General features: G+C 33.7%; 1 protein-coding gene across 3 annotated transcripts in view; it reads right to left on the bottom strand.

Annotated features, from left to right (window-relative positions):
* Positions 1–26669, bottom strand: part of CDH10 (cadherin 10) — a 94788-nt gene that overhangs the window by 14476 nt on the left and 53643 nt on the right. For all 3 annotated transcript variants that reach the window (XM_066326254.1, XM_066326246.1, XM_066326262.1), the window contains 5 exons: positions 19386–19680; positions 9712–9831; positions 8906–9073; positions 3543–3730; positions 120–373 (listed from right to left, as the gene is read on the bottom strand). In XM_066326254.1, coding sequence (XP_066182351.1) covers positions 120–373; positions 3543–3730; positions 8906–9073; positions 9712–9831; positions 19386–19680 — 1025 coding nt within the window. The remainder of the gene's footprint in view (positions 1–119; positions 374–3542; positions 3731–8905; positions 9074–9711; positions 9832–19385; positions 19681–26669) is intronic.

Raw genomic sequence — 26669 nt, 5'->3', positions numbered from 1 at the left:
TGTCTATCTCTGGGACACTAATAAGTAATAGAAAAAATCTCTGTGTGAAATTAATGTTGCATTACTATTTATCATAATTTCTTTAGCAAATATTATGTTTACAGACACTGAAGTATTACCTTATTGGACTTGAGGCAGAATCAGGATCCCGTGCCATTACCGTTCCTATTATTGTCCCCAACTCAATATCTTCATGCACCTCAAAAAGGTAAGAAGACCTGCTGAAAACAGGAGGTTCATCTACATCTTCTACAGAGATTTTCACAATGGTTGTGTCTTTGAAAGGCCCAAGGTAATAGAAACGGGGATCCACATGGGTATTTTCAGCTTCTACTTTTAAAGTATAAAGTCGTCTTGTCTCATAGTCCAGTGGCTAAAAATGAAAATTGTGATAAATTTTATTAAATTAGATTTACATATTGACAGATGTTGACCTATGTACAGAACGAAAACTGAAGATGGCTCAAGCCTTATCAGATCTTGTCCTGCATTGTGGGAACACCAACATAAATTAATATTTTCTCCACCACAGGAGTCACTTTGTCTAATAAGAAATAACCATTGTTTTTAGAAGAAGTATCTTTTCCTAAATATTAATTATCTCAGCATGAATGATAAAGAGATTTTCAGTGCAAACTAACCAATTATTCAGGGAATTTTGCAGCTGTTTCACAAGAATATGGATTTGAAAATCATATAACCATTTAAAATGCTTGAGATACTGACTGGAAATACAAACATTCCAGAACAAGGTATTCAATACTAATATTTTTTAGGAAATTCTGTAAACTCCTGGATAATCAAAATGACCAGAGTATTCTTATTGTCAAGCCTGTATATGTTGCCTTAAATATCAAGAATGTTTTAGGTGTCATTTGAGGAAGGTGTCTCTATATCTAGAGAAACAGTAGGGTTTAATAGTATTCCTTTTAATTTAGTTTAATGAATCTAACATCAGAGGGGTGGTGTTTTTTTGGTTGGTTTTTGTTTTTCTTTTTTCTTTGAAACTATATTTGACGGTTTTGTCAGCAGTTCCTTTTTAAAATGGAAGGAGGAATAGTTCACAGTTATAATTAGAAATCATTTTGGATTGAAAAGAATTCTATTCCCTCAAAATTTTCTTGCTGTCATAGATGAAAAGTGTTATCTAATTAATGATTCTAAGGAAATGAGCAAGCTGAAAATCTACCTTTTTGACACAAAGAAGACTTTATTAACTCCCACAGATTCTCAGAGAGATATAGAACTGGTGGTTTTCATTCATCAAAATGGATGGTTGATGACTTATTTTCTTCTGCCTAGCTGCTTTTAAATACTAATTAATGTTCACTAAAGATGCCAAAGTGACAGGTTAGATATTTAAATACACTATTCAAAAGCAGAAAGATGCAGTCCAGTGAAAGAATGAGTTTTCCCACTGCCCCAGACTTGTTTTAAAAAGTAGTCAGAGCAGATGGGAGAGTATCTATGAATACAGTTGAGAAATGCAACTATTTAACCTAGATTTGAGGCTACTGCTGTGTCTGTAAAGTGTATCATTCAGCTGTTAAGGGACACTGGCTTCAATCCTAAAAGCAAAGAAGACATGCTAGCCCTGCTTTATTCTAATTGACTTAATGCGGCAGAATGTGAACCATGAATATCTAAACTTGCTACTGTAACATTCACATCCAATTTGGACATCCTGTCCATCTACAGCGCAAAACATGGATGTGAAACCTGTGGATTATACAGGCATTCCAGTATGTCAACAGTAATGAACAACACATTTGCCCAAATATGTGAAATTGTGGAAAATCACTTATTTTGTCTGTGAGAATTTGTATAGAAAACTTTGTATAGAGAATGTTCTTTTACACCACATGATAAATTCAGACTTAATAACTTAGAGGCTTTGCAAAGGAATACAAGCTATTTCTAGCTATTCACCACTGAAAACAGAAATTACAATCAAAATGGATAAATAATAATAATAAAAAAGACACTATTTTAATGAATCAATGAACTTAGCATTCTTATCTCCTTCCTTGCTTGTTTAGTGCTGTTGTCTGTGGTATTGAATAAACTACTTATTCATGACTGAGAAAGCATCCTGAAAAATGCAAATTCTGTCAGACTGTTAATGACCAAATCAGAAGATCTTATTCATTAGTATTTATTGACATTTTTGAAAGTGCTGTATTGTAATTAAGTAAATTTCTTATGCATGATTCAGCTACTAGACTTTTTTCAAGACGCTATTGATTTAATATAATAGTCTGTGTGAAAATCTGAAGCAAGCAAAAAAAGAGCATCTCAAGACAAGCCTTCACAAACTAGGACAAAGAAAAATAGAAAACCTCCATATTTGGGTTTTTTCTTCATTTTTTTCCCAGATAAACATCTACACTATGAACACAATAAAACAGAAATTAAAAAGGAACTCTTTGCAAAGCTTCTCTCTTCCTTGGTTGCCATTATCAAGAGATGTGGAGGTATCTTTCATATCATTGTTTATTTCATTATTCTATGCTTAAGGACATTTGTTTGGAAAGCAAATATAAACATGTTAAAAATGGTGCCTGAACTCTTTGGAGTTCATCTCAAAGTCCCAAAGACAAGGATCAAGGGACTTCTGAAAGGGAAATTTTTGAGTAGGAGAGTGCCATTTCTGCTTGGGAGATCTTAGAAGACAAGCATCTGAAAGTGCTCTGACAATGCAAGACAGAGGGCAGAACTAAAGCTAGCTCTGGAACAGAACACCTTCATTACATACACATTGCTCATGTGGCAGCCCTCTCACATTGGAAACAGGAAAAAAACTATATAGCTTGCAACTCATGTCTGTGTTCTGGAATATAGATCTCATCTCACCCAAGTAGACGAGAATCTCACAGGGAAGGAAAATCTGTGTCTCTCATTAGTGAGCGAGCTGCTGATTGCTTGCTGGAGAAAACAGGTAACAGAAATACCCAAGAAGTTTGCATTTGAAATCACAGAGAAAATTAGTGCTAACACATTTGGGCCGGTCCACTTTTTCATAATTTGCTCTCAACAATGCTTTAAACCTATGCTGCATCTCAGGTATGGTCACCACCTTTTATTTCCAGTTCGTCTCAAAAGGAAATGGTACCCTATAGCCCTGGTTCATACCTGAGATGTTTCAGTTTTCTAAAATACTTTTCCCAGAGATTTTTCTGTAAACAAGAGACATATTTTTGTAACTGTAAACTGTCTATATTCTTTCCCTAGGAGGGACTTCCTAATGTCCCTCTACTCTATAATTAAAAGAGTTTGTCTTTGCTTCACCAATCAAATTGGTCTGTATAAAATGGTATAAAAAAGAAACACATCCCAAAAATAAAAAAGTAATTTTCTGCCTTCTGGAGTCTAAATCTCATGTTGTTATAGTGTACAACAGCGTCGGTACCCTTCAGTCACACTGATGAGGGACGCTTGCAAATGTTAAGCAGTTAGCATGTGTTATCACACGATGTAAGCAATGAACATTTGTGACATAACATTGACATCAAAATCATTCAGTGCATGCTGTAAGTAGACACCTTTCGCACAGTGATGATGCCCTCCTGCGTGTCCTTCTGTGTCACAATATCAAACATATCGGTCCCATCGCCGTCTATAATCCTGTACTCTACTTCTGCATTTTTTCCAGTGTCCGCATCTGTGGCTTTAACGCTGCCAATGGCTGTCCCAACTGGGGAGGACTCAGGAATGCGGAGATGGACGGTACCTGTCAAAGAAACAAAAAGTCATTCAGGACCCCCACAAGCACGAAATAACATGCATGAAGTAACACTGCGTGACACAATAGCTGATAACATAATTTTGTGTACTTTTTATTCTAGATAACTTGCCATTTAATACCAAGACAATGGACAAAATACAAGGCAGATAACTATCCAGAGGAACGATTTACATAGAAGATTGAAAACAGAATTGTAGAAAAAACATTAATAGAAAAATAGGGTTGAGAAAGACCTTTATTCTATCTCAGAGAAGAATCAATTATATCTGCAATCTTCTTGCCTTTCTTTTCCTTGTATTTTTCTCATCTGCATTTTTTCTTTCATTCCTATTATATCATCTAGAAAGACTGCTTTGTGTTCTTGCCAGGTTTCACTCTTCTTTTTTACCCCTCAATATCTAAGGGCAATCTTTGAGATACATTTTTTCATGGAAGCAATAACAAGAATTGAATTCCTTGATTTTGCTGGCCAACTCTATGCAAGAGACTGGCATTTCAGCTTTCAAAATTAGATAATAAGATATCATATTAAATAAATTTGAGTAACATATTAATGCAGAGGGAGGTGTTTTAAAAATCTACAAGCAGAAATTGGCCTATACTTGTTAAAGTATATTTAACAAGTATGATTGTGCTTATACTTGTTAAAGCAGTTAATTCACATTTAAATAGGCTTATGAATATTGCAATTCTTGGTTTCTACTACTTTCCTTGTCTCATTTATATCCCTTTATTGTATTGTCATATAGCTGATAAAATACATAGCAATAAAACTGTCATCGAGACATACTGCAGTAAATTGAAATAAGTACTTTACTATTCATTTCAGGATTCTATGACCTAGCCTTAGTATGAAAACTGTAAATAAGGGTGCAGATATTTGATCCCATCTGTTGGAACATATGCTAGAAAAACATGTGGTGGGACATAATGCTCTATGAAGAATTCTCAGAAAAAATATTTTAAAATAAATGCATCTACAGTTGTCATTCCAAAGATGAAAGTGAATTCATCAAATTTATCTTGGAAAACATTTTCTTCTATGACCTTTTTTAATTTTTCCAAGATTTTCTGTTCTCCTCAGAGACTACCTACATTAAAGGAGTTAGAAGTATGCTTGAAGTAACACAAAAGTGGAAAGGGGCAGCAACCACAACAGTAAAAAGTTGAACAGGCTGCATAAAAAACAACACATACATACAGCGCCACAAATAAGTTACACAGCAAAGTCCATTAAGGGAGTTTTAGTTTTGAGCAATCAAGAAGAATCATGGGTCCAGATTGGCAAGGCTGTATGGGAAGGTCACTGGCAACATGATTTTATCATATCTCAGGAAAGCATGAGTCATTTGAGGATTATTGGTGTATTACAAGCCAGCTACAGAGTGACACTCACTACAAAAAAAACCCCTATTATTTTCTGGATCATTTAAGATTTTTTTCTACTTCTATAGAGGGTTTTTTTCTGTTCTACTATATTATTACGTTCCTATTTGACAAACTTAAAAAAAAAAAAACCAAAAACACAAAAATAAAAAAAAGCATTCACATTTAGTTTGCAATTAAATGTTGAATGAAAAATATTAAAATATTTAAATTTAATTTCTTCATATAATTTTATTTAAGCATATTTTTAATATGAAACTTACGTATAGCAGCAGAATTAATTCTTTATGGCCATGTATACCTCGTATTCTATTTATATGTGTTTATTTTGCTCAATCACATTTTGATGTACATTTTGATTTCAATTGACTACTTTATCGGGCATTTTCTCTAACATTTCCATTACCTTTCTCTAATATCTAAACCTGTATACTTCACTATTAGAGAATCCCTCTTTAATCACCTAATGGTTAAAAAAAAAAAAAAAAAAAGGCAAAAGAAAAATTAACCCCAGTTTAGTACTTAAGCAGTACTAAAGGAGACCATGGTGAAAGACTGCTTTTTTTTAATCCCAAATTAATATTTCTACGATATAATTATTTTCGTGAGGTGTGAACTACTCCTCATATTTTTTATCCTCAACACAAACTACATTCCTAAGCTATGCCTTGTGGACACGCCTTGACTCCCAGTGCAATACCCAAGTCATTCATTTAGTCTACAAAATGGTAAGAGGTCATAACAGGAATTGCTAATAAGGTAGTGGAAACAGAGAGGGATAATAACCAGGAATTTATAATCTAAAAGATTATTTTTAATCTAATTTCTAGAAATCTCCACTGTAGTATGAGACACTTAATTTTATTATTTTTGTCACTGAAGACATGTAATGCATTGACGAAGTATGGGATGCAGTGCAGCCCTAGACACCATATCAGACTACAAAGTACACCAAAGTAGAATCATCCTTGCAAAACTCTGCTGTCAATCTTATTTCTCTCTCCTCAAGGAAAGTAGTTTACTCTTTGCATTTACTCCAGTGAATGATGTCCTTTCATTCATCTGTCAGGAAAAGAAATGGGAGGATCAAGGAAAGGAATACTTTTTCCATATACTAAGGAGAGCAGACATCAGCTTGAGGATTGAAGTCTACACATTTGGGATTGCAAATACTTCAGTCAGTGATAAAGAATGAAAAACTAATCTTATTTTTCCATTTATCTTTCTTCCCATTCGCTCTTGTATAGGCTTATAATGTAAAGGTAAATATTATAAAGTACTACAGGCTACAGTCTCACAGGAGACACGGGCTGCCGTAATTCAGGTGCACTGAGTTTCATTCAGACTCAGGCTTCTAAGTCCATAAATTGCATTTTCCATTTTTCACTGATCAACACTTACTTTTGAGAACACTTGGAAATATTACAGTTGAAACAGAGATCCAAAGTCTGAGGTCTTTGAAGACTTTCTGTAGCACCTTGAAAAAGTTTTCAATCTCATCACCACTGTTATCTATGTGGGTTTTGGTATATTTTAAAGAAGAGAAAAATATTCTGAAGAATCCTTGCTTCATAACATGAACAACATAAGAATTATGGGTTTATATATATATATATATATATATATATGTATATATTTATTTTTAAAGAAAGTATGACACAATACATTATGTTGAATTTTCCACAATTTTAATATGAGTTTCTTGTGGTAGACATTTAAGCTGATATTAAACAGTTTATTGAAACATATAGCTATAATATGCTGAGTCCTGTGGAAACATAATGGGCATTCTAATATTTTATAAATCTGATATGAATATTATTGTTTCATTAACCTAATACATCTGGGTTTTTTTATTAATGGAATAGAATAAAAATAATTTAACTTAATCAGTTTTAATTCCAGCAGTCTCATTGAACTCTGTTAAAATAATGAATCATTATAATGTCTATTTCCATTTTGAGATTAAATATATTTTTAACAGTCAATAGCTATTTTTACTTTCATATATCAAGTAAAATTTGTCATCTTTATAAATGTTTTCGTTTTCATCTGCAATGAAACATGCATTTATATCTAACAAAGAAATTGGCAGAGAGAAAGTAGAGAGAAAAATCAAACAACAATAAAAGCCCATGAGAGTAAAATTAAGTTTCTTTAAAGCAAACGACACATCTGATTTAAACTGACATTAAAGAAAAATGCAAAGATGCTGCATCAAATCCTTCTCTTTCTAAAGTATTTTGTTAGACTCTGAGATAAATCATGTTAAAATGGTCTAGAAGGTTGATTACATCATTCTAACTTCTAATTTAGCACACAGTTTAAGAAACAAGTAAAAAGAGAAAAACTATAAATATCCACTTTTGGAGGTTCTATGCTGTCTTAAGTTTAACTGGGTGGTTTTTGGTTTTTTGGTTTTTTGGTTGGTTGGTTGGGGTGGTGGTTTTTTTTTTTTTTTTTTTTTTTTTTTTTTTTTTTTTTTTTTTTTTTTTTTTCCCATAAAGCTTTGAACATGACACCTCTTTGGACAGTTTTCTTCAGTGTGTCCAGAGAGGAGTAATACAGCATTCCTCTCCTACACAACAATGAAAATATTACAATCTTCTACATAAAAAAGGAAACAGCAAAAATAATAAAGAAAATATTTGTGGAAAATTGAAGAAAATAAAATGATAAATTAACAATAAATTCTGTTCAGAATAAGACCTTTGTGGAAATGCACAAATTCTACTTGCTCAGTGGTGCATGACTTTTTAAATTTCAAGTCTGTATACGAAATGACACAGTGATAAACATCTTAGCTAAACACATATATATTAACTGCAATATTAAATTGAACATAATTATGTACTCCAGTTGTGCCATAAAGAGCATAATTTGAAGCTGATTCTGTTATTTTGATCAAGAAGAGTGCATCAGTAACTACTGGATTGAGTAGAATTATGCAGAGTGTCTAAAATGTGTGGTGAGGATACTCTAAATCCTCTACGTATTAAGTAAATCTAAATCATCCTGCAAATATTGCAACTACAATTTATGCAAAAGGCTTCAAATGTATTTAAAATCCTTAACTGTTACAAGTTTGATGTTACATAGTGTAATATTTACATATTAGAGAGAGATCAAGAACATTTTTACATTGTGGTTTGAGGATACAAAGTCTTGACAGCAGTATTATCAAAAGGCAAAAAAAATTAAAAAAAAACCTTCACTAAAGCTGTAAAAAACCCTAAAAGAGTTAAATGTCATTTATTTTAATTTGGGAAAAATTCTCTGTTGTTTTGTAGATCTGTAGCTGAAAAAGTACAATCTGTCTGATTCCCTTTGAGTAATTTCTTTTCCATATTCTTCATGATTAAATATTTAAGCAGATACTTCAATTTAAACATTTCTGCGTATCTAAAATTAAAACATGTTTCATTCTCTAGTGGGAGAGCATGTAGTATTTAATTTAACCAATAGGTAAGGAAAGCAAAAACATTGCTCTAATGCTCTTACAAGCCCACCTACTATTGCTCCCCATGTTACTGGGAGGAATTCCAGGTTTACTGCAGTTATATTTATCATGTAACTGTTTAAAAAAAAAAAAAAAAAAAAAAGAAAAAAAGAAAAAAGATGTAACATTTAATATACTGCTTTAATAATAATAATGATAATCAGCACATAAGCCTTTTGTTTACGTGTGCCCCATAATCTAGATTTACTCAAAATTAAACCAGATGGTGATTGCTTAACTCTTACAGCACGAGTCAACTATTAAATGCAGCTTACTCTGGGGGAAGCGAGGTGGATTGTCATTGACATCAGTCAGTGTGATGTTCACGGTGGTGGTTCCTGATAATCCACCCATCTGGCCTCCCATGTCTTTTGCCTGGATCACCACTTGGTACTGCTCCCTGTTTTCTCTGTTCATGTTTGGCAATGCAGTCCTGATGATGCCTAAAAGAAATAAATTGGAAAATAAAATTGCTAAAAATGTGTTTGCTGCTTATGTGCAGCAATCTGCTTTTTTTTTTTTTTTAATATTAGTCTTGAAATAAATCTCTAAAATACTAATTTAATGTTTCAAAGTATAAATTTCTGCCCATAACTTTGTTATAGTGTTATAATTATAGTAGCCTTTAGTACAGGCTGTAGTCTTTAGTACAGTCCATGTCTTGGTTGAATACTTGTTCTACATCACAGGTCCCTTTCCAGTTTCATGCTAAAAATGATTCAAGATATTCGTGCACAAGGTTTAGGAGAAAAAACACCTTTCATTAATCCAAGGAGAATCATTAGGAAAAAAAAACAGTATTTTCTCAGAAAAAAACCCTTTATTCTTGCCTTCGTCAAAAATGTTATTTTAATCTTAAACTATAAATGGTACCACTTTAAAATTACTTATACTTCAGAATTGCAGATGTCTTCAGTTTTTATATGTATTATAAATATCGTAAATCATGAGAAAAAAACCAAGAAATGCTGTTTCATTTCAGTTAGTTTTTAATTAAAATTTCTAAGTGATCTAAGATCTTTTAAATGAAGGAAAAAAAATTAAGTTTATGGTAAATGAAAATAATGAAAATTTTCATGACCTGTTTCTGGTTCCACAGAGAAATATGGCTGCCCTTGAAGTATGCTGTAAATTATTCTGGCACTGTTTCCATAGGAAGGGTCATCGGCATCAGTAGCTGTAACTTGTACCACAGAAGTACCTGAAACATCCAAAGCCAACTTAGTTGCAGATGACACTGTGGAGATCTCAGAGCATCAATTTCCATTCCAACAGACACCAAAGAAAATTTCAGCTAATTTCAATTGGATTTTCCAAATCTATTTGTGATCTTACAGTCAACATTAGGTACATTCTTCCTTCTTTCGAGTTTCCCTCTACATAAATTGAAAATAAATAATAAATAATCCCACAAGTGTGATTGAGAGTTGATTAGAAAATGTAAACAATAGCTGTGTCTGAGCTGAATTCTTATACTTACCTAGCTACGATAAGTATGTGTATTCGCATTCTGTTTGTGAATTGCAGAAGACATTTGTTTTTATTGCAATAAATACCTGCTTTCCATTGCCTAGAATGGGTTTGGGGTGTGTGTGTGTGGGGGGGGTGGTGGTGGTTTGTTTTTCTAGGGTTTTTTTTGTTTGTTTGTTCTGCTTTGTTTTTTTTTGTTGTGGTTTGATTTATTTTTTTTTCCCCTTTTCTTTTGTTAAATGATATCAGGATGATATGAAATTACACATGCAAGAACATGACAGAAAAAAGATGATTAAACAGGTCATTGGAACTTGTGAAAAACAAGTCATCAGTTCTCCCTGATTTCTAAGTGTTACTGTAGATAGATACTAACAGAAGAAACATTGTCATGCAAGCTTTGAAATCTGATGATTATTTAGATTACAGAAATTTTCTAATCTTAAGGATCTTCTCTAAATTTTAGCAGAATATACCAGTCCTTCAAAACATGAAATGTTTGCCATTACCACTGACAGTTTTTCTTCAGTCAAAATATTTTTACATCCTGTTCAACTCTATCATCACAGAAATAAAGTATGAACAAGGATTCCCCCCTACTTTGCACCCATAAATTGAAGACACTATTTTAAGTCTATAGCAAAGAATTAAAAAATACAACTAAGCAAACAAACAATCATCGTATACACATGACTGGCTTGCCACGGGCTAATCTGAAGATCAGAAGATTTTAAAACTTGTTTCTCCTTTTTCCCAATTCTTTCAAAATTCTTTTCCCCACCAAATACTGTCAAGTATGAAAAAAGTGCCTGTAAATCCAAGACCCTTGGCACAACTATTTACTCCCTTGCATTGTCTGTCCACACTACATATTTATCCTAACATACATAGAAAAAGAGATAAAAGTAAATGCTATTTCTCCGTTTATTTAGGATTTCATGACATGACAACAAATATGTTTTTTACAAGAAAATTGTTTAATCACAGCACCAACATCAAGGGAATGGGCGTGTGCCTAATTGCTGAAACAGAGATGAGGTCTCAGAAATGTTCAGCTTTCAACTGCTAGAGAATAGAAATATTTGATTCATTGAGACCCTAAAAGTACTGGCATCTCATAAAGAAGGCAAAAGAGCATATTGCTGGTTATATTATTCAATAATAAAATAGAGTAAATCACAAATTTAACAGAGAAGAGACCCCCAAAAAAATTAAAATATAAAAATTGCTACACAAGTATAAAGAAATTGGGATAAAATAACTTTCTATTGTATTAAAATTGTTTTAGTAACCTTCTAGAATATGTCTGAATCTGAAAATCTGAATTTAAAAAAAATAATAATGTGGAGATGATTGGTCTTTTCTAAAAGCTTTGTCTCCTTATGATTCACAAATGCCTCATATTTTCAGCCACACGGAACTCCGTGTGTAGATGCCTATATAACTATTCTGTTAAAAGGTGAATAGTCCTTTCTGTTAAATATATTTAAGTTCTGAAGAGGGTTGTCTTGATTCTGAAATGCTCTTTTGGACCATCCAACTATAGAGAAACTGCAGTTCTAGAATGCGTACATGTTCCTAAAGAACACTTTATCTGAAATAGCAGTTATGTAAAAGAAGGATAGGATAAATCATGTTCAGCAACTGAAGTGCTGCAAAAATCCCCAAAAAACCTGAGTAAACTGACCAACATGGAATTGTACAAGTAAAGTTTACAACTCCTCCATTTCATAGCCATAAAAACAGAGAACAGTCATATGACATCTGTCACACAGCACGATGTTTTAATCAGAAAGTTCTGCATTGCAAATCCATGAAAACAACTATATGTTACTGAATAATTTCTTTTTTCTAGTTTTTACATTTCCTTCCTTTGTGAAACAAGGAAGGAAATACTATACCTATACTCTAATAGGTCAATTGTATAAGACTTTTATTTCATTTTAGTTTAAAAATATATGAAGAGTCAACTTTGAAGAATCATTTGGAAGGAAACTGAAAAAATGTTTAATAACTCTAAAATATATTAAATCAATTTCATTTTAAATATAACAATATGTGTCTAACAGTTACTGCTGTCTTATTTGAGTGTCATAATGAATAGATATTAATTAATACTATTTCAGTGCGCATGCACATGAAACAGAGGAAATTATATCATCTATGCTTCTCTCCAGTTGGAATGAACATGTCTGCATATATACACTCCCCCAAAAAACTATCAGAAACTTCTGAAAGCTGTAGATTTGCACCTATTCCTTTTAAAATCTGTGGAAAAAGACTTGTGCTCCTTAATTTGGTCACTATCACACAGTGCAATTGGTGGGTTATGATCAGAACAATGTACACTCCATTACCCAAATGTGGCAAGGATGAACTTTACTTTTTAATGTTACCTCAGCTCTTTGGCTTTTATGGGTCAGGTACCTGGTAGGAGAAGTGCAAGGGCACTACCACACTTCCAAGTGCCATTCAGGATACAGAAATTCCCTTTGATCTTAGCCCTTGCCACGAGATGAAAAGAGATGTGCTCTCTGCAGGGGGATCAGCAATTCATATTAAAAACCTGACAGAAGCCATGTGAAGAAGTGAACAGGAGTAATGCTATCATTGTATCAGTTACATTGTGCACATCAGCTGTCAAACCACCAGCTGCTTTTGCTTTGCTTCAGTACACTGAAGACCACTGATGCTCAATAAAAGAAATGTATTGTTTGTTCTAGTTTGAAACCTGGAGGAGAAATCCAAAGGCATTGAAGATGATCAGCTGTGCCAGGGCTTCAAGACTACAGTATAGGGATCACTTAGTGATCATCACTTGGGCTAGGTCTTGCTCTGTCTTTTACATAGTCAGGTGTTGCTTCTGATGAAGTTGGTCTTTGACCTTCAGTATTTAAAGCCTAATCTGAACTTTATAAGAGTGCATAATGGACAAAGTGAAAACATTCTGGGAGAGATGGAAATGGACATTTTACAAGGACATGTAGTGATAGGACGAGGGGGAACAATTTCTTTCTCTTTCAAACTGAAAGAGACTCGGTTTAGATTAGAAATAAAGAAGAAATCCTTCACTGTGAGGGTGGTGAGACACTGGAACAGATTTCCCAGAGAAGCTTTAGATATCTCATCCTTAGAGAAGCTTTAGATATCCCATCCTTGGCAGTGTTCAAGGCCTGGTTGGACGAGGTTCTGAGAAACGTGGTCAGTGGGTGGCATCTTTGCCATGGCAGGGGGGCTGGAACTAGAAGATCTTAAGGACCCTTCCAACACAAATCATTCTAAGAATCTATGAATATGGCACCATCTATGTTATTAATAACACACCAGTGAATTCTGTTATTTCTGCTTGCATAATTGTTTATTTTACTATACTGTGAACTAGAATTCAACAGGGTTAACCTGGCCCAGAAACAAACAGTCTTTTGTCAGATTATTATAGTTCTCAGAAGGCTTATTTTAACATAACTTTAATTACAGTGTTTGACTCTCCCTAGGGTCTAGGACTATAACAGTAATTAATATATTTGGCCCTTGCTGATGTTTTCTGCAAGCATCTTCAAACACAAGTATTAATGACTTTGACCTCACAATTTGTTTGTGATGCATACATATTAGATAAAAATCACTGGAAATAATTATCTAGGAAAAGGAATCTACAAAATATCCACTGCAGAGCTGGGTTCTAAACCTAGATTTTGTTTTCTTTACTCACAGCTGAATTATATGATATTTAACTAGAGCAAGTACCCTCTGTAGTAAATTACCCATACAAATAACAAGCCAAATTAACAGCATTTTTCAGCTCTTTCTAGTGAAAAAGACAGGAAATAATGACACCTATTTTCACTGGAAATAATGGCACACGTTTTCCTCTGAAATAATCTATTTCAAGCTGCAGAATACAGAAAAGAACTAAAAAGGGCTGCATGTTCAGAAAACTGTCAAAAATATATTTGACTACATGGTAGTCCTGTAACTTAGAAAACAATAAGTTGTAAACAAGCACAGGAGTGGGTAATTTTAATTGTCTTAAGATATCCTTTTTAAGGAAAAATAATGTTTTATCTTGGGGGGGGGGGGCTTTCTTTTTTTTGGGAGGGGTTAACTTTTTGTTCCATCTCCTTATGGCAGGATTTGTGTGCAGAGTGAAATCAAACTTTGTAAAACAAACAAAAAAAATCATAATTTGGGTATTAAAAATGTCCTCAGTCAGAAGATGCAGAAGGGTTTGGTTGAGAGAACTTTATATGAAAAAAAGATTTTAAAATATCTTTGTTAGTAGGAAACCAGAAGGAAGTGTAGTAAGATGAATTCCATGGCAGAGAGGACTAAGCATTGGGAACTGGTGAACAGCACTAATGAGGGAGTATATAAGAAGTCAAAGTAGAAAGTTAAGCAGCTCTACCTGCTGTCTAAAGAGAAAGAAAAACATATAACAAGAGGTAGAGATGATAGGCCAACAGGGCACTCTGTGCATCACATGTAAACCCAGAAGGAAGTTACATCTTCTGAAGCATATATTGATATCCCTAATTTAGAAGCAGAAAAGTTCCAATAACTTTTAGGGACAAGTTTGTAACTTAAGGATAAGTATTGTAACTTTTAAGTTACAGTAACTTTTAATAAGGATAAGGAATGATTAGAGGATATATATGCTGTGAATATATATAAATATACAGAAAGAGGTCTAAAAAGAAAATTCTGAAAACCTTTCTAAAATACACTAATAGGCAAAATCCACAAGAAAATCCATCTAGAGGAAAATAGACTATCTGCAGTTTTGAAAAGAAATCTCTAAATGAGCAGAAAGAGTTAGGTAAAAAATATGATGGACAGAGAAGAAGACTGTCGTCAAAACCATAAGAATATTCTGGGTCATAAACTCTGAAAGTAAGGAAAGGAAAAAGTGAAAGAAGATGAAATATCCAGTAATCAGTACAAAGACTTCAGGAGAATAAGTTGTCTTCTAGGATATCGACCCAGCTTCAAGATCCTGAAGTTGGCCCATTTATGTCTGCCTTTTCTCTGTTTAATGAGCAACAGAAGAAAGATGAACAAACAACAAAGAATTTGTGGGCCTTTGTCAAGACACTCCACTTGATAATAGATACAGCCATATTCTCAGGTGCCCATCTGCTTAGTACAGTTGGAGGAAGAAATCAAACCTGCTGTTTGTGCTCTGAAAGAATCTGGTGCATGGCTACATCATGATTTGATACCTTATGGATGGAGAAATATGGAGTAACTAAAGATTAAATTGTGTTCTTCTGACTTCCTGATAACCTTATCATTCCTTCTAGTACAGAGAACTTCAAGATGGAGCAAACCCCATGCTCCAAGGGTGCACAGATTTCAATCATTTCAAGTTTTTGGTACTTGAGAATTTTATTATTTTCTTTGTATGATGTGATACCATCCTTCTTTCTGGTATCTAGATAAGTGCATACAAGGTTCTTATGAACACTTCACCATTGTGCCTGCAGTACAGATGTGTAGAAATAGATAAATAGGCAAAACTGCAAAATAATTGCTTTTTTGGGTTTTTTTTTGACACTTCTTAATAAAGTAGAGATAAGATTAAGCCCATTTGAAACACTGATATTCAGTACCAGGACAGAGAATGCAGTCACCAGGTGATGGACAAGGTTTTGAGAACACAGTCCCAGCTTAACATAAGTACAAGGCACATGTACAAGTTGTAAGTTACTAGTCATATTAAAGACTGATATGGCTTTGAAGTATAACAAACCAAAACAAAACCAAAAACAAAACCAAAAATTATCTATAAAACACACACTTGTGTGGTGAAAATGCATATAAAATATGATGACAACCTCCACAGGAACTGGAAACAATGAACAAAGAGAATTATTCTGGTGTTGTGTCTTCCCATAAAAGGCATGACATCTGATCTCTGTCTGCACCATCTATCTGCACAAGGTCCTCTTTCACCTTTGATAGTGACAGTGGCACATATTTTATTTTGCTTTTCACCCCATTTTACTATTGCCATTCACCAATCCTCCTTTTATATATGAAGGATCTTTCTCTGTGCAGGTGGTTTGAATAAACTGGTATCTTAAAAAACACTGTTTGGGTATGTCTATGTGTCTGTCTAGTGGTCCAGCCTTCACACCTGATTGATAATAAACTATTGAACTTGAATGTACCAAGAGTAGCAGGAGTCATTCAATAAAAATATTGATGTTATTTTTAGTGGATAATTCTATCATGGAATCATATCATATACTGAGTTGGAAAGGACTCATAAGGATCCTCAAGTCCAACTTCCTGCTTCTCACAGAAATACCTAAAACTAAACCATACGACTAAGAGAAGCATTCAAGACACTTTGATGTTGTATTTCTCTGGGGAATGGTTTTTCCCTAGGCCCCCTGAAGCCTGTAACCATGTAGTTTTTACCCTTCCTTCCTTTCTTGACCTAATTGGCTGAGATCCAGCCATCCCCCCTGGACAGAAACCTTGATAAGGGCCTGTCCTCCCCTCTTTCTTCCTCTTGCCCTCCGGCTCTCCAAGGCTCCAGCCCTCCTTCCCTCCTTCTGGACCTCCCTTGCCCTCTGGGCCTCCTGCCCTCGTTTCCCCTCCTGGAATAAACGTCTTGGATCAACCCTGGGGGTAAGAGCCTCTTTTGGATCTTCTGCCCTATCCCTGAAATATTCCCCCAAAGCCTCCCAAGAAACTGAGCTAGCCCCGGGGGGCAGCGGGGGATTCATTTCACTTTGACACTTTCCTGGGGAGCCTGTTGCAGTGGCTGACCAATCTCTCAAAGAACCTTTTCCTAATGTCTAATCTGAGCTTTGCTTGGACACAGTTTCATTCCATTTTCCTGTGCCCTCTGCAAATCAGCAGAGAGGGGAGATGAGCACCTCCCCTGACTGTTGTGCAAGGGCACCTGTGACAGGAGATAGTCATGGAACAGATGCACCTGCAGGACTGGGCAGGAACTTGTCACCACTCTCCTGTATCCCTTAAGTCACTGCATTCAGTGAAGTGGAACAGAGTGAGGACAAGGAATCCTTCTCATGGTGTTCTGCCTGCTTGGCAGGCCTGACCCAGGAAAGGTAGTCTATGGTTCCAGCAATCTCTCTCCTTCTCAGACTCTCAATATATAGCATAGTGCCATACCATGTTGACTATGCTGGATTAGATAATGAAAATATTACAGTCCTGATAGTACCATATTTTTTATAGAACCATATAACTCATCTCTACTCAGGTAAAGGCTATAGTAATTTAGCTTTGCAATTTCTCATTCTGGTAACTGTCACTGAGAAAATATTTGTATCATGAAATCCACTTAATGTGTGCAGACATTTATAGAAAGATTAACTGTTTCGACATTCTCACAGAAGTGAGTACTACAGGGGACATTCCAACAGAACAATTCAATTGCATCCAAAACTGCAATTTCTATCTGCATTCCTTATATTAAGCCTAACAATTTCTTAGCCCATGGCCAACAGGACTGGGTAAGTAATGGGCTACTCAAAATATTATAACTAAAAAACATCAAAATAATCCAGAGAGAGAAAAATAGAGAAATGTAGGAATTTCTTCCTAATTTCCTATGAATGGGAAAGTGAAATTGTCATAAAAATTGTTCCTTTGTTTATAAATTTATCATGTAAGTTGCTGTACTAAAAATGCTTGAATTGTATGACGTCAGAGATAATAGAAATGGAAAAAATATTTTGTAATAATAATGTTATAATATAGTATTACTGTACCAGAATGTGAAGAATTTTAACATAATGACTTCACAATTTCTGATTAATTCTATTTATCTCAAAACTTTTTTTTTTTTTTTTTTTTTTTTTTTTTTGATTCTCTACCTAAAGCTGTATATGCTTAAGGTAATTTAGAAAACTAACCAGTACATTAGTAAATTGGTAATACATTTTATTAGATTTTGGAACAGTAAAGGTAGAAGACTTTTCAATTCTTCTCTTTATGTGGGGTGATTTGATGAGATTTTAGTACAGGCCTACACATTCATCTGTCATATTACTTTATCTTTCCTTTTTAAATTTATTTTCCTTTATAATAAAAACCACTTGCTGAATGCTGGAATTTTACAAACAGATTCAATCAAAAACTGAAAGAAGATTGAAATATTAAGAATACAGAAGTATTTTTATTATGCTTCCATATATGGCTGCACAGATTTGCTGAGGCCATTCTCTTTCAGTAATTATGTATTTTTTTCCTCTTTTAGCATTTTCCAAGGCCCAGAAAAGTAAGTATTAAAGCATCAATATCTGTATATATAAAACATCTTAAAAATTTATCATCTCAACCGGCCAATTTAGTCATCTAAAACACTTGTTTGACCTATTCAGGCAGTGGAAGTGATTAAAATAATAATAATAGCCAAAAATTATATTGAATTTATTGTTTGTTATCTGCATTTTTAGAATTTAATATTATAGTAGCTTCAGCTATACAGTGAATAAAATAATATTGTATTTTAAAGGAAACTTTATGTATTTTTAAGTTTTCAAAATTATTCCTACCAAATTCAATGAACTAATATCAATAATAGTTCATATTTCAAAATGTTATTGTTTATGAAATTCACCAGCTGCCATGATCCAGGCCACAACTTAAGATAGGAACTAAAAATACATTGCAAAAAAAAGAATGATTTACTCAAACAGCTGTTCAGTACTCATGGAGGTGTCATCCATGGATGGATTTAAGGGAGGACGTGAAATCATAAGAGGATTTGTCTATAGAGTAATAAAGTGAAAGAAAAGAAAATAAAGAGGGTGTCTACCTTCAGACCTTCAGTGCATCAACAGTACACGAGTCAATGTATAATTCTCCTCACCCACAGAGAGAGTGGAGACAACTCTCCATTCAGTGCTTACTTCCACTGGGAACTTCCAGTGAAAATGAAAGAAAAAAAATTTGAACTTTCAACAGGCTAATTTTGTCAACTTATTCTTATTCTTTTATTCTTATTCTCATTCTTATTCTTATTCAGTTACTAAGGAAAAGGATGATTCACCATTACCTACTATCTATAACTTCTATATTCCAAAGAACTGTAAAGCCAGTAATTTGGATATTGCAAGTAGAAATGGATCTCAGAACATAAAAATCTGGTTCTGAATGCCATTTCAATATTTGAACAACTATGTCAAAATGAAAAATACATAACTCATCAGGTAGAATTCTGCATGACTGGTTTCTTAAAAGATGGGGAAACAATTTTTCAAGTAATGAAGAAAAAGCATTTGTGCCTCAGTATAGAGAACTCACCTACTACTGACATTTCCGGAACACTAGCAGTGTAAATTTCTTCAGGAAATGTTGGTTCATTGTCATTGATGTCATGGATCTTGATGACAAACTCAGACTCGGGTTCCACTGGTCTCAGAGTTCTTCTATTGATAGCTTGGGCACGCAGGGTGTAAAAGGCTTTCTCTTCCCTGTCAATTCTCCGAGTTGCATGAATATCTCCTGTTTTCTCATCAATTATAAAAAGAGTACCAGCCCCATCTCCTGACAAAATGTATTTGAGTGATCCATCTCCCTTATCCTGGTCAGAATGAAGCTGAAATGGAAGAAGACAGTGTTTTGTTTAGAAGCAATGAAAAGAATGGAGGTTTTTAAATACCATTATCATAAATTATTCTATATGCAACAGATGTTGTTGATACCATCAAGAAAGTAACTTTTATTCACCATTGACTGACAGCTAGTTTCCTAACTCGGCTCCAAGAGTCTTGAACTTGACTGTTCTAGAAGGTTTTGCTTTTGCAGCAACACCTGTTCTCTGCTAAGAAACTTCTGCACCACGTTCTTAAAAAAGATTTTTATGTTAATATTGACCTTTTCTTTCCTTGAAGAGATCCTATTAAAAATTCACAACTGCTGTGCTAGTTGTAAATTCACTAAGCAGATAAAGAACATGGCTAAATACAAGACAATTAAGGAAAACAGAACCACTGTTTTAATTAAATAATATTCTTTAAAAAAAATCATTTCATATTATTAATATTTCTCCCAAATTTTAAGTCATTATCACTTGCACTCCATTGACTAATGTAAATAGACTAAAGGAAAACCCCAAATTTATTAAGCATATAAGGTATTGATTTAACACCCATTATTTAAGTTGTAGAAAGCTTAACACCACATATATAACTTGCAGTCCTGACTGCCTTTTTATGAAAAATTACTCAATTATGTTTTGCTGTTCAGCACAGTAATTTGGATGATGGCTCATTTGATCTTTTGAATACATTTAGCATAATTTTTCTCAACACCTTGTTGGAAAGGTTTTTGCAATCTCATTGATTCCATATTAACTGGCACTCAGATTTATTTTCACCATAAAATATATTCTTTTTGTATGCTTACTTTTGAGTTCAGCAGAAGGTTCAAATAAAGTAGAAGCTCTTATTGCAAAAAATGAAGTGCAAATATATTTCTTTTTAAATCACACCCAAGAAATACCAAAATATTCCATTTTAAGAACTAGTGCATTTTTTTCTTTCTAAAAATAGTTATTTGCACATGTAATAACAGCATTGATTAGATGAGCAGTAAAATTATATTCAGTCAAGTGAAGAGTTTTTTTGTTTATTTAAGCTTACATTTCAGATAATGAAAAATGTATATAAATGTGTAGCCTAGTATAAATATCCCTCTTGCTATGCAGCCATGAAAATATTTCTCTTTTTCATCTATGATGCCCTCTTATTGTCTTCTGTAGCATCTGCTGTAAGTATTAGTAAAAACAAGTAGTAAAAATATTTAATTATTATGGTTTTGAATGTGTCTTCCCTTGTCTTTTGTGCTGAAACCTAATATACAGATTGGACTAGTGGGATAAGCCAAACTGTAGACTTCTATGTTGTAAAATTTTTTCAAACACTGAATATTTCCCACAAACTTGATATATGTGGAACAGATAGAACTCACCAAGTATTTTGGATCAAAACCTTCATGGTAGAAATTTGAACACTATCATGTTCTGAACTGTGATTTTCTACATAAAAGTATTTAGACATATTAAACTTTGCTTACACTACACATATGTATGCTTACTTTACAAAGTAAATATTTCCTTATGGTTTCTTTTCATTCTATGATAAATGAAAAAATAAAAAAACTCCACTAAACATAAAGAGTTTGAAGGTAGATGTTAAAAAAAGTACCCTTTGCAAATAAATATGTTTTTTTCTTTTCCCTCTGTTTCTCTTGATGAATTCAAACTGAAGTTTTCAAGCCATTCTCACACCTTTTTTGAGAAATGAATTTTTAAAGTGAACTTTAATTCATCATGTTCCTCCTTTGATGGGCCACCAAAAGTGTGACCTTTCATGACACAATTAACCCCTTCATGCCTACAACCCTTTCACTCTTCTTTTTAAGAATCTTCAAGTATCTTTCAAGCTGTGCTCCATTTAAAAATGTTATATAGGGTAAATCGTGCTTGAGTGTTTTCTTCTCCATATCTTTCTAGAATATAATTTCACTTCAAAAACACTTTGGTCCTAGGAACTTAATGCTGGTCCATAACCACTCTGAAATATTTTCACAGCAGAATGATGAAGAGCCTGATAAGAGGCTGCTCTTCCTTACACCTGTGACAAAAATATAAAATAAGGTCCTTTTTGAGAGGGATCTTTAAATGGGCACAATTGCAGTTTTCCCAGATGCCTTCTAAAGCCAGGTCTGGTATTATTAATTCTTGCGAAAGTTGACAGTAGTGTGTCAGTGCTGCAATGTCTGTTCTTTGACTCAGAAACCAGTAAGCAGCCTGGCAAAATCCATCCTAATACGTTATCTCAAAAATAGCATAACTCCATGCAAATAATTCCCAGCAAGAATGTCTGGCCAAATTTAACATACAAATGATGCATGGAAATTGTTTTGGAGAATGATATTTAGCAAAACCATGCCAGGAACTTGTGAAATAGTCTAGCAATCCCGATAATCATTTTCTGGTGCCTTAAAATATTGCTTGGCACTAGAAGCCTGCACAGTGTGGTGAAGAGCAGTAAATCAGAAAACTAAGAAAATCTCTGCACTAAAAAATATGAGACTTTTGAACAACTATGTTTAGATCCAATTTAGCATGCAAAGATCTTTTAATGCAGTTATTTGACAATGATATATGGTACTATGATTGTTGGTGATTTTCCATTGCCTCTCCTCCAGCTATGTGTAAATCTTAGTGAGGTGATGTGAAAATGATTTTTATGCCCACAAAATTATTAACCTACTACCTGGGCCAAATGCAAACTTTCTACTTGCATGGCTTTCTTGGTTTGGGGATTTTTTGTTTGTTTATTTTTTTCCCACACATATATTAGCCAAAAGTCTGGAAAGGCATCTGAATATAAGACTTAGAGACATCCACATAAAGACTTCTAAGGAGCTGAGTTGCACTTTACAGTAACATGCTTAAAAGGAGTACCGACCTACACAGTCGGAAGACTTTAAGCTATAACACTATGTTCTGTAAAAACATATTAATAATGCCTTTGGTTTGATAATCCAATTTAAATTATATATATATATATATAAGAGTCCAGAGTTATTGTAGAAAAGCTTCAAATTCAGAATAACCTTTCAGGTCTTTTTGGGTGATCAGGAAACACAAAATTATAGATAAAATGAGCATGTCTTCCAGACATAATTCAAGGGGTGAAAATGTGTAGTGTATATAAACAACGAAAGACAATACCTTTGATTTTGGTTTTTTAGCTCTTAATTCAATCCAATGTTACTAGAGGAGTCAAGGTGACTAAAGACTGCCCAAGGTGCTTCACAGCCCTATATGGTGAATCATTACCCAACTCTGAAAAGCATGAGCAGTTTGTCAATCAGTGCTGAGGAGATTTTTTCATTTTACTCAAGTACCAAAAAATGTTCCGTGAAATATTTCTCAGCTACTTTTAGTATAAAGTGTTTCCTATAGTTATTTTAGCTAATGGGCATCTGTGATTCATGTCAGCCAAAATGAGAAACAGAAAGACATCTGTTTCATTTAGCAATTTCATTGCACAAAATGATCAGCTGTGAAGATGTGATTTTGTTTTCATATCTGTCACTGATATTTTGCAAACTCCAGTTTCACTGAATTTCTTGCTGTTCTTCCACAGAAACACTTCCCTTTTCAGCTGCACTGGTATATGTATTTTATGCATATTTTTTCTCACTTTATAGAAAATCAGAATGTCAGTTGATATTATTTTATATAGCCCTGTTTTGTCATACAGTAATTGCAATTACCATGAAAGACATTTTTGCATATCTTCTATCTAAATTGATTGAACAAACTTTTTAATCCAGAAGGACTTCATATAGATAAAAAGGAAAGTCCCTGTTAAACAGAAGATATTATTACAGTCTCAAAATGGAGTGTTATCTGAATACTTAAAAATGAAAGTGAATTACCAATCTAAGTCAGAGATAAAAACAGGTTTTAAGAGAAAGATTTACTTTTTCTTCAATTGTGAGAAACCGCCCAGGATTAATTAACATATTATATCCCTCCTTAGGGTAAATGCCACCATAAATAAAATAAGTTCATGAAAATATGCCCAAATCAAATTCAGCTCAATAAATTTTATACTTGTAAAAGAGCTTTGTAAAAATATTTTCAGAAGACTTTAGTTGAGCAACATAATAATTCTGTTTTGAAAATTACAACACAGGAAATCCATTATTCCATTAATTAACATCCAGTGATCCAAATCAAAGCTATCCACTCAGGATTTTGGGATTTCTCTCTACCTTCCCTCATGAAATCCACTCAATTCTGAAGTCTCCCAAAATGGGTGTAAAGTGGGTGGACATTTTTTTCTAACAGCACCCAAAGTGTTAATCCTATTTTCACCAAAAAGTGACAAGACACTACTGTGAAAAACTGAGAGAAGATAGAGCTAGTCAGATCTATTTTATCATACAAGCTAATTCTGGAATTCAAAATAATTTATGACAATGCCAGATAAAGACTTTAAGATTTGTCACACCTATTTCTATTTGAATTTCAGATTCAGAAGTCCCTCTATGATCTTTCAGTGATTGGTATTCAAGTAACTAGACACCAGATATGACTGTATTAAGAAACTTCCCTTTAGTTAGAAAACTTACTGTAGGCATTAATACAATTCATGTTAATTTTAATTTAATATACTATATTGTATAAGACACTTTCCAATATGGTTTAAAGTTTTTGTAGTCTTTGAAAAATGGCAGACTACTTTAATATTAAGTTACTAAATGGACTCTTACTCTCCTACTTTATAGTAGTCATTTTTAATTGTATAATGCAGCAATTTTTTTTTCTACCTTCTTCAGCAATAGGTCAATATATCAATTTAATCTTAGTATCATGGTAACAATGAGACCTCAGTACACTCTTGAGTTATTCTATCTTTTAGATTTTATACAAATAAGTCCTGAGTGTCTCCTAATTCTGAGTACACATTTCAGGGCAAATTATAACCTATTAGCTTTTTTTCTAATGGCATTAGCAATGTAAAGCCAAAATACACGACAAGAATTTGCCAATTCTTTCAGTGTTCTAGTGCACATTTAATATTAGCAACTTGACTGGATACTTAGTTGAATAATAATGTTTGTGTCTCTAAACATAATCACAATGGTGGGTAGATTTGACATGAAGTCAGAGAAAAAAAAATTATTTATATAGAATTCCCACAATGGAGATACTTATTTTAAGCATCATGAACTGAACTATTAAATTATGCAGTTCTTAGCTGCACTTACTGTAAAAGATTCTCAGACCAGCTCATTTTCTGTGCAGTATTCTCACAGTTGACAGATTTAACAAGTCATGGCTTTAAGCCACATTTTACTCACCAAAGAGGTTCACTTATTTAAATTTATCCAAAAGGTAACATTTTAAGCAACTTTTTTCAGTGATTCTGTAACTTGCACTAAGTTTTATTCAGACATGTCACACATAAAATTTTCTCACTCAGTTATATTGTCAGTTTGCCAGGGCTGTGCTATTGTGTATTTAAGAGGAGATGAGCAGAAAGGAAAAAAGACAGATTTCAAAAATAATGCTTTGTGAGACTGGGAAAGATAAGGGATTAGAAAATTGAAGTGGAAGCACAACAAGTAATGTAAGATGAGGAGTAGTCTGAAATTCTTTTGCAAGAATCAGAAATTAAAAACTCCAATCTGCAGTGCAGACTGTTTTCAGACTGTATTTGCTTAACTTGATTATCAAAAGAAAAGAAAAAAAATATTTTCCACTATTTTTATTGATAAAGATCACATTAGTTCCTTGATGTTCAAAATTTTTGTTTTTTCTTACCAAGGTTTTAAAACAGTATGAGATAAATTAAAATTAATATAGCTTTTTAGCATGTCTTTCCACGTTCCTGAGTGAAATAATACCTATCACATAAATACAATTATAATTTTCACAGCTCCCTACAATTTTCACTACTGATATAAATTTGAAGATTCTCAATTTCCAGAAATTTTCCATAACCATTCAAAAATATGTTTTTTCGTCACTAGGTTTGTGTCTTTTTCCTCTTACTGTAGATCATTCTAAAGGCATGAGTCACAGTCTGGAGAAGGTAAATGGTCTTGTCACTGACAACATATTCGAGGACTTCAGGTGAGAAAGGCAGGATATTTTTTTAAGAAACATCATAAGAGCAGCAGCAAAAGGTCTTTCATAGATGCACTAAGTCAATGTGCCAATATCCAATCTCCCTCCTCAAGCCAAGGTCTTTAGCTGATGTTCAGAAAGTTAGAGCAAGAAAGTTTCAGCTTCACTAGGTTGTTGTAGCTTCCACTCCAGAGGACACACAAGCATTGAGCTAAGATGAGAGACTAATTGAATTTCATACACCAAAAAGTTCTTGCATAAGCCAATATGCATATTGTCTTCCAATTTTCATGTAATAAATACAGTCTGTACATCAGGTAAAGACAGAAAGCAGAGAAATGCCAGTAGACCTGAAGTGCCCTTACTCTTCCTGGCACCTCCAACAGATGTCCGGGTGTAAGTAAGCAGAAGGGAATTCTTATGTTAAAGAGAAGAAAAGGTCCTGACCCACGGCAGTTGTTCAGATCCCCAATTCATTAAAACGCTGGACTGAACAAAAAAACCCATTGTTTGTCTCTCCTCCTCCTGAAGTTGATATGGCACAAACCTACATTCTCACTTCTACAAGTAGTCTCTGTACATTTTCCTGTGGTCTCAGAATGAAAATATATCTGATGAGATTTTCCTCAGATGGTTGGAGGCTTTCTGAATATCCATGGGTTTTATATGCTATGATTTTTGGCCTTTTTTTTTTTTTTTTTACTAAAATAAAAAATCTGTACTAAACATTGTACAGAGGATTAAGTAGTTTCCAGAGTAATCTCCCTATTCCACCAAGGAACTGCCTAGGAAGGCAAATATGCTAAAACAGCACATGCTTTTCTTACACTGAATTCAGAATAGCTCCATGTATTTGAAAACTTAGGGGTTTGTCTGTTTAGTTTGACGGTTTTTTTTAAGGAAAAGTCACCACTTGTTCCTATGCTCTCTGC

This window comes from Sylvia atricapilla, chromosome 1, assembly GCF_009819655.1.
Source record: "Sylvia atricapilla isolate bSylAtr1 chromosome 1, bSylAtr1.pri, whole genome shotgun sequence".
NCBI classification, from domain to species: Eukaryota; Metazoa; Chordata; class Aves; order Passeriformes; family Sylviidae; genus Sylvia; species Sylvia atricapilla.
Note: the sequence above shows the minus strand (reverse complement) of the source record. Positions and strands in the feature narration are given on the sequence as shown.